General features: G+C 40.8%; 2 protein-coding genes across 4 annotated transcripts in view; one reads left to right on the forward strand and one right to left on the reverse strand.

Moving 5' to 3' along the window:
- Positions 1 to 127: 127 nt before the first annotated feature.
- zar1l (zygote arrest 1 like) lies at positions 128 to 7,459 on the reverse strand. 2 transcript variants are annotated; one of them, XM_003219221.4, is made up of 4 exons: positions 6,761 to 7,456; positions 1,813 to 1,905; positions 835 to 909; positions 128 to 465 (listed from the first exon to the last, which is right to left on the reverse strand). In XM_003219221.4, exons 1-4 carry the CDS (start codon positions 7,355 to 7,357, stop codon positions 322 to 324), a joined length of 909 nt encoding a protein of 302 aa, XP_003219269.3. In that variant the 5' UTR covers positions 7,358 to 7,456; the 3' UTR covers positions 128 to 321. The 2 variants fall into 2 exon arrangements, with proteins under 2 accessions (XP_003219269.3, XP_008106123.2); XM_008107916.2 differs by having other exon boundaries at positions 312 to 479; positions 6,761 to 7,459.
- Positions 7,460 to 14,760: 7,301 nt separating this feature from the next.
- The window catches only part of brca2 (BRCA2 DNA repair associated), a 29,372-nt gene continuing 27,708 nt past the window's right edge, over positions 14,761 to 16,424 (forward strand). The window contains exons 1-2 of one of the 2 annotated variants that reach the window (XM_062974703.1): positions 14,761 to 14,997; positions 16,279 to 16,375. In XM_062974703.1, the coding sequence (XP_062830773.1) occupies positions 16,291 to 16,375 (85 nt within the window). In that variant the 5' untranslated portion in view covers positions 14,761 to 14,997; positions 16,279 to 16,290. The remainder of the gene's footprint in view (positions 14,998 to 16,278; positions 16,376 to 16,424) is intronic. The other variant, XM_016992611.2, reaches the window with a different exon arrangement.

Genomic DNA, 16,424 nt, shown 5'->3' on the forward strand with positions numbered 1-16,424 from the left:
TATAGAATGCACCAGATAGTACTTGTTTTGATTGATCAGACTCAAATTGCAACCTTCGTTTAGAATATTAGTACCTTGATCTGCTGTGGAACTTTCAGTTATCACCAAAGGAAATACGACAACAACCTCAGGAGAATTTAATTTTATTATAAGTTATAAGGAATATATGCTAATTTATGAATATTTCCTAGTTTTACAAAAATCTCTAATCCATTATCCAATGCCAGGTCAAAAGCCTAAAGTCAAACCCATGTTACAAAAGCAGTAACAAAGTGCATAGTGCGAAGTGCAAGAAGAGCCCACATTAGAAATCAGAACAGGTCATATAATATATTTGAAGCTGTAGGTATTGTCACAAGACAGTCTCTTGCCTTTACAGCGGCCACATAGCTCTTGACGATGCGGCCTCTTGAGGTCAATGTGCCTTTTCTTCTGCGGACAGGCGCAACGAGTCTTGGAACAGATCTTTAAATAACAAACTGAAATTAGTGGACAGATGAACATTTTGTTCTTAAAAACTGGTAACTCTTTTGGTAAATACCTTAGTCCTATCATTAGGGAAGACAATGTTTATCTATTTCCAAATAGCTATTAGTTAAATCAAAGTTAATCCTGTTCTATAGATGGGTGATAAATACCAAAAGCCCTTTGACAAGCCAGAAGAAAATTCAACCACTGTTCTAAGTCTACTTTATATCCAGTGGGCCATGTTGCTCAGGGCACATTAACAGAGTTTCATGCTCATCTTATTTCCACACAAGCAAAACACAGCAAATCCTATAGTTTTATAACAATTGATAAGAAATTTATGTTGCAAATAGCAGTGTTACTTACATGGCACTGAATTGCTTCCACTTTATAAGGATTGAAGCTTTTCTGACATTTGCGGCAGAGCTGTTTGAAGTAAACCTAAGGGGGAAAACAGATTGTTACCATTAAATGGAAAAAGCCTTCACATTAGGGTCTTCTATAAGCTCATTGCCTGGAAAGCTACTTACAGATTAACATCAGCCAAAATGGGAGTAGCTAATGGCAATTCAGGATTTAATTTATTCAGCTTATAACAAGATGCCATTATGTCCATGTTTCAGTACTGACATGTTATCCACAAGAGATAAATTGCATGATTTGAGTAGAATGCTTCAAAATCTCCCAACCATGATTTGTTTTAACTTAGGGCCCTTCCACACAGCTGAATAAAATCCCACATTTTCTGCTTTGAACTGGAATATATGGCAGTGTGGACTCATAACCCAGTTCAAAGCAGATATTGTGGGGTTTTCTGCCTTGAGATCCTGGGTTCTATGGCTGTGTGGAAGGGCCCTGAGAAGGAGGAAAGTTCCATTCAGTATCTCAAAACATACTTTTCAATAAAAGCTCAAATGTAGATATTTGTCAGGATTAAGATCAATGAAACAATATTTACATGCTAGGAGGGATGCTGTCTATAAAGTACTCAATATTTTAAAGAGTGAATGGATTATGAGAAAAGTATTATTCCTAGTGTCCTTGCCTTTATATTATAATCTAGTGATGGAGGTAAGTATTTTGGCACCTTAGAAGATTAACTCGTTTATTGTAACATCAGCTAGACATTATTAAAGCTTAATAAAACAAGCCAAGAAGACTTCCTTAAGACTATGATAAATGAAAGACAAAACCAGAAGCATATGGAAACTGGAAAAAAAGTGTCATTTCTGCAGGTTTGAGGAAGACCTCGATATTTAACAAGTCATGCCCATCTCTAGCTAAATCATACAGTAACTTTGGGATATTCAAACATATCCCTGCAAGCTTATTTACTAAGTATACCTTGTTTGTTCCAGAAATGCACCACACATAAGCACTTTCCCATCTGCTCTTGCAGTCTTTGCAATGGAAATAACCATATTTCTGTTCTAGAAACTGCAACAGAAAGTAGTGTGTTAACAACACGGTAAATGCTCAATTCATTAAACCTGATTCAGTTTTAAGAATATTGAAAGTTTGGGAGGGGCAGGGGTCTTATTATTTGCAATTTGATTCTCAAAGCCATAGTAAGAGACCCACCATATACAAGCATGCAATAGAATTCAAAAGAGTTTCATTACGTTTCCATCTGATTTTAAGATTTTTGTTGAGGATAAATGAAGAAAGAGGCACATAATGCAAAGAAAACAGGTTTGCTTAATAAAGCCAATGAAGTTTCACACTTCTGTCATTGTTTGAAGTAGGGCAGCCTACGAAGTGCTCTTTCCTATTCATTCCTAGGCAGCCAACACCATTTTACTTTGAAAACCAACTGGTCTTGCAAGCACTCAAATGCTGTGCAATTTACTGTGATGGGGGATACTTGGCTATAGATTGCTTACAGGCAGCAAGATTCAACTTGTAATACTTTTAAACTTTGTTTTGACTAAATATAAAAAGAATGGCTGTGTGGGTAAAAGCAGGACTAAAGGCATATAAGAATTTATAACATTTGGAATTCAGGTTACCACATTGATTTAAATCAGTATAAGCAAAACTACTGCCTTGGAAGTCAAACATTTATCAGCTGGCCTATAAGATATCCAATTCCTCATAACATTGGTCCTTTGCAGCAGGAATGCATTGGACATTCCAGAGAAGAGTAAAACTTGATTATGAGGATGATAGAAAGAGAAGAAGCAGGATCCAGTACAAACAAATGCCCTGTCTTAAATTTTAACAGGGACAAATTGTGTTGAATTTAGTGGCACCTGTATATAGTATGATTTAATTTTAAAAACATTTTGTGAGCGTATGCTCCTCAAACCCACAGTCAGTGTTTCTTGTGTTCAAAGTACCTCTTTTACATATGGTGTAGGCTGGCAGTAAAGGCTCTTATAAATGGACCCTTCTTAATGTGCCCTTCTAATATGAGAAATGTTGTGTTGTCCATGGCTGGAATTACTGGGTTGCTGTAAGTTTTCCAGGCTGTATGGCCATGTTCTAGAAGCCTTCTCTCCAGACATTTCACCCACATCTATGGCAGGCATCCTCAGAGGTTGTGAGATGTGGTGGAAACTAAGCAAGTGGGGTTTATATATCTGTAGAAGGTCCAGGGTGGGAGAAAAAAGTCTCTGCTTGACAATTTCGACAGAAATGAGGAAACCATTAAAATTAACAAAATCTGGCTACCGATATAAAAAAAAAAACCTCTAAAATCAGGACTGTAAATAAAGACCACCACTCAGAAAACAGGAATTCTGAACATGAACTATCAGGGCTAGATAACACCTCCCAACAAAGGATTCTCCCAGGCAGGAAGTAGCCAGGCTTTGGAGCTGCAAGGACATTCTCTGCTAATCAAGGTGGCCAATTGCAACATTCACACTTGCCTCAAGCAGACAAGAGTTCTATCTCCCACCCTGGACATTCCCACAGATATATAAATCCTGCTTGCCAAGTTTCCAACAGTCTTCACAACCTCTGAGGATGCCTGCCATAGATGGGGGTGAAACATCAGGAGATAATGCTTCTGGAACATGGCCATACAGCCCGGAAAACTCTCAGCAACCCATGAGAAATGTTATTTCTAATGCTAAAAGGGAATGGGCAACTATTGCAGCTGCGGTTTCCTTCAGCCCTAGCTAGCATAGTGGCAATCCAACAGTCCAATATCTAGAGCATATTCTCTGTCTGTCTTACATTCAACTTTCATTGAATCTTTTCCTACTGCACCTAATGTACAGGTCTGCCTTAAAAACAGATGCTCAGCATTTCCAGGCAAGGCTGATGTGCTTCTGAGAGATGTATTAAATACAGCTGTTCATCTGCAGCAATACAAAGAAAATCAGCACTTCCGAGTCAACATACTTGTGTATGCAGAAGATTCGAGGTGCAATTCCTGATACTGTCAATTAAAATGAGACCAGCTCAAGTGCTTAAACTGCTTTTAAACTCTTAAAGCTGCTGCCTATCATGCACTGCAATAGCTACAGGAACCATGCTGTTTATAAAATCAGAATATTGAAGGAGCCACAGAAGTGTTAAAACATTTTAGGAGGAAGAGTTCATTGTGTGCTGCCAAGTAATTATAGAAACCACACCAATGAAAACCCTACAACATTCTCACACCTGTGGCATCCTTTACTGAGGATTTTCTGATAGATGTAACTACCTTTGGCATTAACGCCCCCATCCTAAGCACTGAGTTAGAGTGAGACCTTGTGGGTCCAGTCCAACTCTCTGCCAAGCAGGAAAATCGCATTCAAAGCACTCCCAATAAATGACCATCCAGCCTCTGTTTAAAAACTTCCAGAGAATGAGCCTCCGCCACACTCTGGGGCAGAGAGTTCCATTGCTGAACATATCTCACAGTTAGGAAATTATTCCCAATGTTCAGGTGGAATCTCATTTCCTGTCGTTCGAAGCCATTGTTCCGCTTCCTAGTCTCCAGGGCAGCAGAAAACAAGCTTGCTCCCTCCTCCCTATGACTTCCCCTCACATATTTATACACTGCTATTATGTCTCTTCTCAACCTTCTCTTCTGCAGGCTAAACATGCCCAGCTCTTTAGGCTGCTCCTCACAGGGCTTGTTCCCCAGACTCTTGATCATTTTAGTCGCCTTCCTCTGGACCCCTTCCAGCTTGTCAACATCTCCCTTAAAACCAAACAGATCAACCACTGAAGCAGACCCACTAAAACCAATGTCTCTTGTGGCTCAAGGTATACACATGCACAAATCTGTTAAAACATTCTGTATAAAACTACCTCCAGAGGCATAATGAACAAATGAGTTTCTTATTGAGATCGGGTTCTATCTCTAAAGTTGTATTTTAACTCAATTTGTAGAACAATTGCACTGAGTTCAATTCCATTTGAACCTCTTTGTCTTTCATTGCATCGTATGCAAGCTGTGTTTGATATCAATTGTGGGGTAAAGAGATATTAGCATTACATAGGTTGCTGTGAGTTTTCTGTGTTGTATGGCCATATTCCAGAGGCATTATTTCCTGATGTTTCACCTGCATCTATGGCAGTCATCTTCAGAGATTGTGAGGTCTATTGGAAACAAAGCAAGTAGGGTTTATATATCTGTGGGATGTTCAGGGTGGGAGAAAGAACTCTTGTCTGTTTGAGGCCAGTGTGAATATTTCAATTGGCCACCTTGATTAGCATTGAATAGCATTTCAGCTTCAAGGCTTGACTGCTTACTACCTGTGGGAATCCTTTGTTGGGAGGTGTCAACTGGCCCTTGATTGTTAGCTGTCTGGAATTCCTCTGTTTTCTGGGTGCTGTTCTTTATTTACTGTTCTGATTTTATAGTTTTTTTTAATACTGGTATCCAGAGTTTGTTTGTTTTCATGATTTCCCCCTTTCTGTTGAAATTCAATGGCTTCTCTGTGTAGTCTGACATGGTGGTTGTTAGACTGGTCCATCATTTCTGTGTTCTCAAATAATAGAGTCAATTGAACTCTCTGCCCCAGAGTGTGGTGGAGGCTCCTTCTTTGGAGGCTTTTAAGCAGAGGCTTGATGGCCATCTGTTGGGGGTTCTTTGAATGAGATTTCCTGCTTCTTGGCAGGGGGTTGGACTGGATGGCCCATGAGGTCTCTTCCAACTCTACTATTCTATGATTCTATGAATATACTGTGTCCAGGTTGGTTCATCAAGTGCTCTGCTATGGCTGACCTCTCCAGTTGGATTAGTCAGCAATGCTTTAATGTTCCTTGATTTGTGTTTGGGTAATGTTGCATTTAGTGGTCCATGTGTAGACTTGTCCACAGCTGCACTGTATACAGTAGATTGCTCTGGGTCCCCCGGGGGAGAAGAATGGTATAATAAATTAAATTAAATTAATAAATAGACTCCTGCAGAAATGATGGACCACTCTACCAACCACTACACCAAACTACATTGGGCTTCATCACACTATACAGTAGAGTCTCACTTATCCAAGCTAAATGGGCTGGCAGAAGCTTGGATAAGCAAATATCTTGGATAATAAGGAGGGATTAAGGAAAAGCCCATTAAACATCAAATTAGGTTATGATTTTACAAATTAAGCACCAAAACATCATGTTATACAGAAAAAGTAGTTCAAAACGCAGTAATGTTATGTTGTAATTACTGTATCTACGAATTTAGCACCAAAATATCACGATATATTGAAAACATTGACTACAAAAATGGCTTGGATAATCCAGAGGCTTGGATAAGTGAGGCTTGGATAAGTGAGACTCTACTGTAGTTTGGATCCACTTTAAATCCACGTTAGGGAGAGACTTTTAAACAACTCAACCAGACAGGTCCTAGGCTGGGCCTCACCAAACTATAAACCCCAGAATTCTGCAGGAGGCAGAAACTTAATTTAAAGTGGATAAATGCTCAAGTGTGTGATGAGGCCCAGAGAAGCCATTGAAATCCACAAGCATGTGGACAATTTCTTTAGAAGGGAGGAAACCATGAAAATGAACAAAATCTGACTATCAGTAGTTTTTTTAAAAAAAAACAAACTCTAAAATCGGGACAGTAAACAAAGAACAACACTCAGAAAACAGGGGAATTCCAGACAGCTAACCACCAAGGGTCACTTAACACCTCCCAACAAAGGATTCCCCCAGGTAGTAAGCAGCTAGACCTTGAAGCTGAAAGGCTATTCAATACTAATTTGGGTGGCCAATGGAAACATTCACACCTGCCTCAAACAGACAAGGCTTCTTTCTGCCACCCTGGACTTTCCACAGTGTGCCTAGTTTCCAAAAGACCTGGCCCCTCTGCCAATAGGGCAGTGGAAGCGGTGCAAGCCTCGCTCACCTGGAAGGTGGTCTTGCTCCTTCCCTCGGCGTCCCCGCTCTTCCCGGCGGCGTCTCCCTCCCCCTTTGGGACCTCGTCTCCCTTCCCGGGCGCCTCTTCCTCCTCCTCCTCCTCGCCGTCCTGGGGCAGCGCTCCTTTCTCCTCCGTTGCTGCTGCTGCTGCTGCTTCTCCTTCTCCGCCCTGGGCTTTGGCTTCGCCTCCATCAGGGACGGGGAAGTGTCCGGGCGGGCAGGGGTCTGCGCTGCCTTCGCGGAGGGGCTGCGGGCCCAGCGAGCACTGGACGGCGGCGTCGACCCTGGGGTTGACCTGGACGCCGGCCTCCTTGGTGTTGGTCCTGCGGAGCCGCGGGTTGGCGTGGTTGAGGAGGGCTTTCAGGTGGGCCAGGGGCTCCGAGGGCGGCGGGATGTGCCCGTTCCCCCCGCCCTTGCTCTGCTTCCAGTTGGGCGGCTGCTGCTGCTGCTGCTTCGGAGGTGGCTGAGGATGGAGAGGCCTCGGGGCCGCGTTGTGGCTGGCGGCCAAGGGCACCCCGTAGCCCTGGTAGATCCCGTACGGGGAGTAGGCGAAGTGCTCCATCCTCTCCCCCGGCTTCACCTCCATGCCCGGCCCTGCTCGGCTTTATAGTCCTCCCCAGAAAGACAGCGCCCCATTCATGGCTCGATTAATTAGGGAAATTGGCTTCCCCGTTAGCCCCACGCAGGCTGCACTTGGCCTTTATATAGCTAGGAAAGGATGCTCCAGGGCACGCCAAACCTGCAAAGGATTAGGATTCTTACACCAGCGTAGCCACGAAAACGGATGAATCCGAATGGGTTACTTTGAGGGATGGCCTCATCTACACTGACCATGCAATGCAGTTCCAAGCTAGCTTGATTATAATTGTAATAAACCATCCATTAATGAAGGAAATTGGCATTCCCTTTCAGTCTCACACTGGTTGCAGTTGGCCTTTATATAGTAAGATGTTCCAGGGCAGACCCCCAACTAACCCTGCAAAGGATTTGGATGCATATATTAAACAGAGGGACCCAAATTGGTTATCCCGCTTATGCTGACCATTTGGTGTAATTCAAAGCTAGCTCGATTCTAATAGTAATAAACTATCAGTTAACTATGAAACTCCTGCCAACCTAGCAGTTCGAAAGCATGCCAATGTGAGTAGATCAATAGGTACTGCTCCGGTGGGAAGGTAACGGCGCTCCATGCAGTCATGCCAGCCACATGACCTTGGAGGTGTCTACGGACAACGCCGGTTCTTCGGCTTAGAAATGGAGATGAGCACCAACCCCCAGTCAGATATGACTGGACTTAACGTCAGGGGAAACCTTTTAACTTTTACCTAACTATGAAAATGAGCTTTAAGCCCCATTAGGACACTTACACCAATGTAGCCACTGAAACAGATGGATCTAAATGGGTTACTTTGAAGGAAGGCCTTATCTACACTGACCATTCAATGCAGTTCGAAGCTACTTCGATTATTTGAGGAAATTGGCTTCTCTTTCAGTCCCACACAGGTTGCAGTTGTTCTTTAAGATGCTCAAGGGCAGACACTGCCAAGGATTAGGACACTTACTTACACCAATGTAGCCACTGGAACAAATGGATTCAAATGGGTTACTTTGAGGTAAGGCCCCATCTACACTGACCATGCAATGCCCTTCAAAGCTACCTCAATTATATAATAGTAATAACCCATCTGTTAATTAAGGAAATTGGCTTCCCTTTCAGTCCCACACAGGTTGCAGTTGGCTTTTATATAGTAAAATGTTCGAGGGCAGACCCACAACTAACCCTGCAAAGGATGAGGATGCATACACAATTGCTTTGTGTCAGGAGCTACTTGAGAAACTGCAAGTCACTTCTGGTGTGAGAGAATTGGCCTTTTGCAAAGATGTTGCCCAGGGGACCCATTTAACCGGGGGCCCTGCATACACCAATGTAACCACTGAAACAGATGAATCCAAATGGGTTACTTTGAGGGAAGGCCCCATCTACACTGAACATTCAATGCCATTCAAAGCTAGCTCAGTTGCACTAAGTAACACGATTTTTGTCCTTGGGTTATAAATGTCATTTCCTATTGGTTCTATCATAAAAATATAGAACAGGTTTATTAAACTGCAAAAAAACCTTTGTTTTTGTGGGACATCCTGTAACACATCTTACTATAGTTTTTCAATAACTATTTCAGTCTCAACCAATTCAACATAGTTTGTGGCAGCCACGAAAACAGTTTCTGAAATATAAAATCTACTTTAGATGAAAGTGCTGCACAATTAAACAGAAAATAACACTTTCAAACCAGGAAAACTTAATGTTTTTCAAATGTTGTTACATGGTGTTATAATTGTAGTAAATCCTTGGTTAATTAAAGAAATTGGATTCCTTTTCAGTCCCACTGAGGTGTGATTGGTGATGTAGTAAAAGGGATCTTGAAAGGAAACTACCAGCTCTACAAAGGATTAGGACATGTACACCAATGTAGCCAATAAGCCACTGAATCCAAATAGATTACTGTATTTTTCTAAAACTGCAAATTTAATACAGTCTGATGTTACTTTAACTACCATAGCTCAATGCTATGGTATCATGGGAATTGTAGCTTTACATGGTTCTCTGCCAAAGATTGGTGGTGCCTCAACAAACTACAAATCCTAGCATTTCATAGCAATGAGCCTTGGCAGGCAAAGTGGTGTCAAACTGAGTTCATTCTACATTGTGAGACACCACCATTGGTGCACCCCAGGTCTCACCAATATTTAGATCAAGACTATAATCCAATATAGTGATTAAATAGCTGAATCCAAATAGATTGCTTTGGAGTAAGTCTCACCGATATTTAGGCAGGTATTTTTAACATCCTGTAAGGAACATCAATAAGTGGGCCTACTTAAATCCCACTCCTTGCAAATTAATCTAAAGTAACCTGCTTGAGTTCAATGAGTAGGTTGCAGTTTGGAGGTGCTTATATACACCAATGTTTCTTTCAAAAACGCTGGTTTTCTAGCTGTTTTGGATTAATTGCCAGAATCACTGATTATTGGCCAAGGGATATGAGGGGTAGTTATAATTAGCCCTCAGTTAATTAAGGCAGTTGGCTCCCCTTTAGTCCCACCATGATGTGATCATCGGACTATACTAAAAGGGTCCAAAGCAGTCCCTGACCCTGCAAAGGATTACAACACATTCACCATGTAGCAATTAAACAGCTGACTCCAAAGTTACTTTGGGTATTTGCGTCACCTTTACTCCAGTTGATCTCGAAGGGGCTGCCCACTGAGACAAATAAAGGCAAACTTAACACAATTCTAATGTATTATAAAAATGGATTTTACTGTGATCTGATTTTAATTTTAATTTTAAATACATTATTTCTTCGGTTTGTTTGCTGGTTGCTTGAGTTCCAGTCAATTCAGAATCTACTATATAACTCTGACATTTATTTATATCCCATGCTCTTCTAGTGACTAGATTCAAAGCAACTCACAAAACTAAAAATAGTACAAATTACAATTTAAAATCTATGATGTTAACATTAAAATACAATTAATCATAGAATTGTTAAAACAAATAAAACCATTACACCTAAAACTATTAGAACCGACTTTAATGGAGGAATGAATAGGGGTGCATCGACACTAAAAAAATTAATTCAATGTGACACCATTTTAACAGCAAAGGCTTCTGAGTTTCAGTCCAAACCACTTGGAGAAATAAAATTTGTGGATTACTGTCTAACTGTTTCCAAATTGCAAACTACTTATTCCTTGAAGTCAACCAGGTTGCTTTTTATTAAATACATTTCAGCCTGTGGGTTGGGACAATGATTTAAGTAGAATCATCAAGATCAATTAGTGCTTTCTTATAGGAGTTTAAAAATACCTAAATGTTGGTGAGACTTACTCCAAAATAATTCATCTGAATTTAGCTATTTAATAGCAGTGTTCCTATTTCTATGGATTTGTATCCATTACTTGGCTTTACATTTACACTGGAAAATGTGCATTTGCCCTGAGTCAAAAGGTTATACACTCAAAATGTGCAAACATTCTGCTAAAAATCAATAAATTAATATTTGTCTAATATCCATGAAATTTTAATTTGCATTGAGCTACATTTCCAAAACATATTGGGAAGAAAATGAGATTCCATTCCTCAGCTGTTATGGGAAAGTGAGGGCAATGAAACTTAATACAAATGAATGTGTTCTGGCAGTTCTTTTCATATCATTTAGTGTCTCCCTGTTCAACATGTGGTCATTTGAAAACTCTTGTGTTTCTGGGAAAGTGAAGAAGTATGAGAACTCTTGGGAATTTGATCTGTGTGACTTACTCAAATAATGTCAGGAATTGCTGTTTGAGCAGTCTTTGCAGTTCGTACAAAGGACAGAGCAAATCAAGTATATATATACTTCTTAGGTCACTTTGTATGCTTTTCCAAGTACTATTGAGTACAATGCCCATTTAACACAAAGGTGGAAGGTAAATATAAACAGTTATACCTCAGTTGTACCTAAATACTCTAGGCACCAGATCCCTTCTGATCTTGAGCAGAGTCAACTTGGGAGAGCAACGGATACCAGGTGCAGTAGATTATATTTCAGCATGAAGGAACCTGGTAAAACCACATCTGAGTATTCTTTGACTACACTATGACTATTCTTTGAAAACACTATGCAATTAATGGGATTGCTATAACTTGAAGGTACATATGCATACCTTAATTACCAATAATGAAGGAATGCTGTTTCTTGGCCTTAGTTATTAGTTGTTAAACATACAATTTCATACCAGAGGTAGAAATAACAAGGAGAGAATGGGGATGGGCACTCAAGTGTTTCAGCAAATATAAGTGAATAAAACAAGCTAGAGATCAAAACTTCCAAAATGCATCTAAAGATAATAACTTACAGCAGGATAATGCCTAAATCCAACTGTTATTCTTAATTACAGTAAACCAGTTGAATACATTAAATTCATAGAGGTGTTCACTTACTAAATTCCCATTGATAATATTGGAACTACTCTAATTGGGCTAACTAGATTCAACCCACAGAGAATAAAGCCTGATTTTAAGTTATATCATTGACACATTATTTATTTGTGTTGATTGATTTAGATAAATATGAGTGCTGATTTTCTTCCAGGATGAAACCTATTCAGGACAAGAATATTTTGTGTATTAAGAAGAGTGAGACAGAACAACTTGTTAACCTGCCAGAGACAAGCCAATATATTTGGGAGTTATAAGATAGTTGACAGCTTGAGTGAGATGCACTTTAGGTTCCAATACTCATAATCACTGTATAAGTCTTTCCGACTAAACTGGTGGAAATTACATTCAAGATATATGGTGGGTGTCATTTCTCCTAACAGTCACAAGTCCCTGCAACTGTGTAAGTAGACTTACAGTTCTGTATCTACTTAGAAGTGACAGAGTTCAAGCTAAGATGGGTGACACCTGGCTTGAAAACAGTAAATGTTAAAAGGATATAGGTGTCTTAGTAGACCACAAGCTGAGATTGGGATGCAGTGGGATGCAGCAGCTAAAAAAGCCAACAAGATTCTAGGCTGCAATAACAGTATATTGTTGAGATCAAGGGAAGTCATAATCCCCCTCTATTCTGCTTTAGTCAGACCCCACCACTATTCAAGAAGCATATTGACAAGCTAGAAGGTGTCCAGAGAAGATCAATTAAAATTATAAAAGATTTGAAAGCCAAGCCCTGTGAGGAATGGCTGAGGAAGCTGGGGATGTTTAACTTGGAGAAAAGAAAGCTGAGGGGGACATGACAGCCATGTTTAAACATCTGAAAGGATGTCCCATTGAGGAGAGGGCAAGCACTTTTTCTGCTGCTCTGGAGATTAGGACATGAATTCTAATTTCAGGAAAAAAGAATTCCACCTAAACATTATGAAGAACTTCCTGATTGTGAGAGCTGTTCACCAGTGGAATATGCTACCTTGCAGGATGGTGGAGTCTCCTTCTCTAGAGGTTTTTAAACAGATTGTCATCTGTTGGGGGGTGCTTTGTGCTTTTCCTGCACGGTAAGGGTTTGGACTGGATGGCCCTTGTGGTCTCTTCCAAATCTTATGATTGTGTAAGTTCATCAGGCATACTCCCAGGTACAGAATTATTATCTTTTGTTTGCTGAGTCTTGAAGATGTATGTGAAATGTTTGCTTGGTCTTCAGCCATATCCTTAACAAAGGAGTCAAACTGGCACTCCTTCCAGTGTGGCGTAGTTTTAGGATGTTGGACTGGGACTTGGAAAATTCAGTTTCAAGCCACCCTGAGTCATGAAACTCACTGGGATCTCATTCACACTACATAATTACAGCAGTTTGATTCCACTTTAATGGTCATAATTTCATACTAAAGAATCCTAGAATGTGTAGTTTGGGAAGGGGCTAGACTTCCCTGGCAGTGATTTTTAAATATCTCACAAAAGGGGAAGCAATAATGATATTTAAATTGAGATCAAACTGTTACAATTTGTGTAGTGTGAAAAACCATTTTACCTTGGATCAGTTACAATCTCTCAATAGTGGGAAGAGGTGTACATGGAGGTTATTAAAGGCAAAATGCAAATGTAACACATATAAGGAGAAGGCTCCAGATCCTGTTCAATCTGGCAACCTAAGCAGGGTCTGCCCTGATTTGTATTAGGCACTTCAACTGTTCGGCAGTGGAACTCTCTCCCCCGGAGTGTGGTGGAGGCTCCTTGTTTGGAGGCTTTTAAGCAGAGGCTGGATGGCCATCTGTCGGGGGTGCTTTGAATGCGATTTCCAGCTTCTTGGCAGGGGGTTGGACTGGATGGCCCATGAGGTCTCTTCCAACTCTACTATTCTATGATTCTAACTGCCATGGCTGAATGCCAATTTTGGTTTTATAAGGTCTTGAGCCTTCTCTGCCAGAGTGTTGGTGCTTCATCAAACTAGAACTCCCAGGATTCCCTAGCATGCAGTCCAAGTGAGACCAAGTTGCAATAATAGTTTAAATGCAATCCCAGTGTGTTTAATGGCTGAGTGAGGATTTGGACCTGTGTAGGGTGCATCTACATCGTATAATTAACACACTTTGACACCACTTTAACTGCTAGGGCTTAAAGCTAGGGCAGTTTTTCAAATTGTGATCCTCCAGATGTTTTGGACTTCCGCTCCCACAATTCCTAACAGCTGGTAAACTGGCTGGGATTTCTGGGAGCTGAAATCCAAAACACCTGGAGCACAGCTTGAGAAACAATGGGCTAAGGAATCATGGGCTTGGTTTATTTAAGAAATGTATACCTTGCCTTTCCCTACTTAAGGGCCAAGGCGGCTTACAGTAGATAAAAACATGCATAACAAAAGTCAAAACATTTAAATACAGTAGAGTCTCACTTATCCAACATAAATGGGCCGGCAGAATGTTGGATAAGCAAATATGTTGGATAATATGGAGGCATTAAGGAAAAGCCTATTAAACATCAAATTAGGTTATGATTTTACAAATGAAGCACCAAAACATCATGTTAGACAACAAATTTGGTAGAAAAAGTAGTTCAATACGCAGTAATGCTATGTAGTAATTACTGTATTTATGAATTTAGCACCAAAATATCACGATATATTGAAAACGTTGACTCCAAAAATGCGTCGGATAATCCAGAACGTTGGATAAGCGAGTGTTGGATAAGTGAGACTCTACTGTAAGATTGTCCGTGCCTGTGTTAACGCTTCCTTAATCCTACCGCGTAGATTCAGCCATAGACTAACGTTCCAACCCAAGCACCGTCCAGCTGTTTGGGCCCCCAACTCCTAGAATTCCTGAGCGTTGAACAAGCTGGACAGGGCTTCTGGGAGTTGGAGGCCACAACAGCTGAAAGGCCGCTCCTTGGCATTCATGACAGAGTTTAAAATACGCAGGACTACATGTCCCAGAATTCCCGAGGCCGGCAGGGAGGAAACATCAATCTTCTCCCGCAAGGCCGTCTTTCTCCGAGGAAGTTGGCGCTGAGGCGTCCTAACATCCCTCCTTCTCTCCACCGGACCGGAAGCCGTTCGACTTCCGCCTGAGGCGCCGCCCACAGAACGACGGAGCGAACTTTGCGAAGAAGAACAAAGACGCCATTATCACAACTGCGCATGCGCCGGCAGGATTTGGCGCCAGCGTTTGTATTTTGAGGAAGCTGTGCCGCTGTTCCTGAGGCGAAACACAGGCTGGTCAGTTCGGAGCGGGCTGGCGCTGTCTGTTTGGGTGATGATATTAACCAAGAACACTTTATTTTTGTCACACTCTCCTGCTTCTTTTCTCCCCTTTCTTCCTGAGCCTTAGTCCCTTCGCAGTCAGGCTGCATGTTATGCTAAGTAAGGGTGCATCCACACTGCAGAATTAAAGCAGTTTGCCACCACTTTAACTGCCATGGCGCAACGCTGTGGAATCCAGGAAGTTTTACCTTTAGTGAGACCCCTAAAGCACTCTTTGGTTTAAAAAGGGTAAAAACCTTGTAAAACTACACAATTCCATGGAATTGGCCTAGGGGTCCCTCTACACCAGGCCTGGGCCTACTTGGGCCCTCCAGGTGTTTTGGACTTCAACTCCCACAATTCCCAACAGCCTCAGTCCCTTTTCCCCCTCAGCTGCTTAAGCTGAGGGCCCAAGTTTGCTTATGCCAGAACTACAATGAGTCAACATGTAGATAAGTTCAGTGCATTCAGTGCTACAGTGGCTCCCATGTGTTTCATGCTCTGCATTAAAAAAACAAAAACATTGACATACGTTTAAGAACTTTAATCTCTGCTGTTTAATCTCTGCTGTTACATCCACGAGATTGCTCCCCATCCCACTGCATTAGAAAGCTGATACTCTTGAATACTATCCAGCTCATTTAATATGCTACTATTGACTCATCCAACAAGGGTTTTAAAAAAAATACTATAGTAGATATTCTAGTTTCTCTTCAGATGATATAAATCTTTCGCCTTTTAATAAAAAAATACTATAGTTGTTAAAAATGCCAGATTCACCCATGTAAATTCTGACTCGGACCCCTTCTACACTGCCATATAAAATCCAGATTATTTGCTTTGAACTGGATTATATGGCAATATAGACTCATATACTGTAATTCAGTTCAAAGCAGATGACCCCTTTTGCCCCTGATAACTCTTTCAGGAGTGAATTTTCCCTTATGAGGGGCCGATTTCTTTCACATTCTGTTGTCTCATCCCCATTTTTATTTATGCACCATTTGTAACTTGGGGACTGTCTGTACTATGTGTTTCACATTATATTTCCAACTTCCAAGCACCTACCCATTCAGTAATCTTTAAAGAAGCCATTCCCTGCTTTTTAAAAATTGTGTGTGTTTTTATTATTATATATGCTGTAAAACTGTTACAGAATGTAAATAATTCTTAAATGTTTGCATCGCTAGGTTTGGGAGTTGTTTCTAGATAACACTTAAAAGCCGAAGAAATAAAATTAATATGATGACACAAGTTAGTTGATTTGAAAATATTGTAATAATGTTTGCAGGTTTCTGTAACAATGGCAGTTATGGTTAAGGAAAACGATGCACCTACAAAGAAGCCATCTTTCTTTGAAATATACAAGGCACGGTGTGATGATTCAGGTACCATTTACCTTTGTAAAACCTATACTTCTATTAAAATATATTGCTT

Source organism: Anolis carolinensis, chromosome 3, assembly GCF_035594765.1.
Source record: "Anolis carolinensis isolate JA03-04 chromosome 3, rAnoCar3.1.pri, whole genome shotgun sequence".
Lineage (NCBI taxonomy): Eukaryota > Metazoa > Chordata > Lepidosauria > Squamata > Dactyloidae > Anolis > Anolis carolinensis.

Bases quoted from the DNA above. Each gene is read 5' to 3' on its own strand.
- zar1l (XM_003219221.4), bottom strand. From the start codon at position 7,357: ATGGAGGTGAAGCCGGGGGAGAGGATGGAGCACTTCGCCTACTCCCCG. The intron at 1,906-6,760 runs GTGAGCGAGGCT...TTTCTGTTGCAG, and splicing joins GGAGCAAGACCACCTTCCAG to TTTCTAGAACAGAAATATGG. The intron at 910-1,812 runs GTATACTTAGTA...TTTCCCCCTTAG, and splicing joins GCATTTCTGGAACAAACAAG to GTTTACTTCAAACAGCTCTG.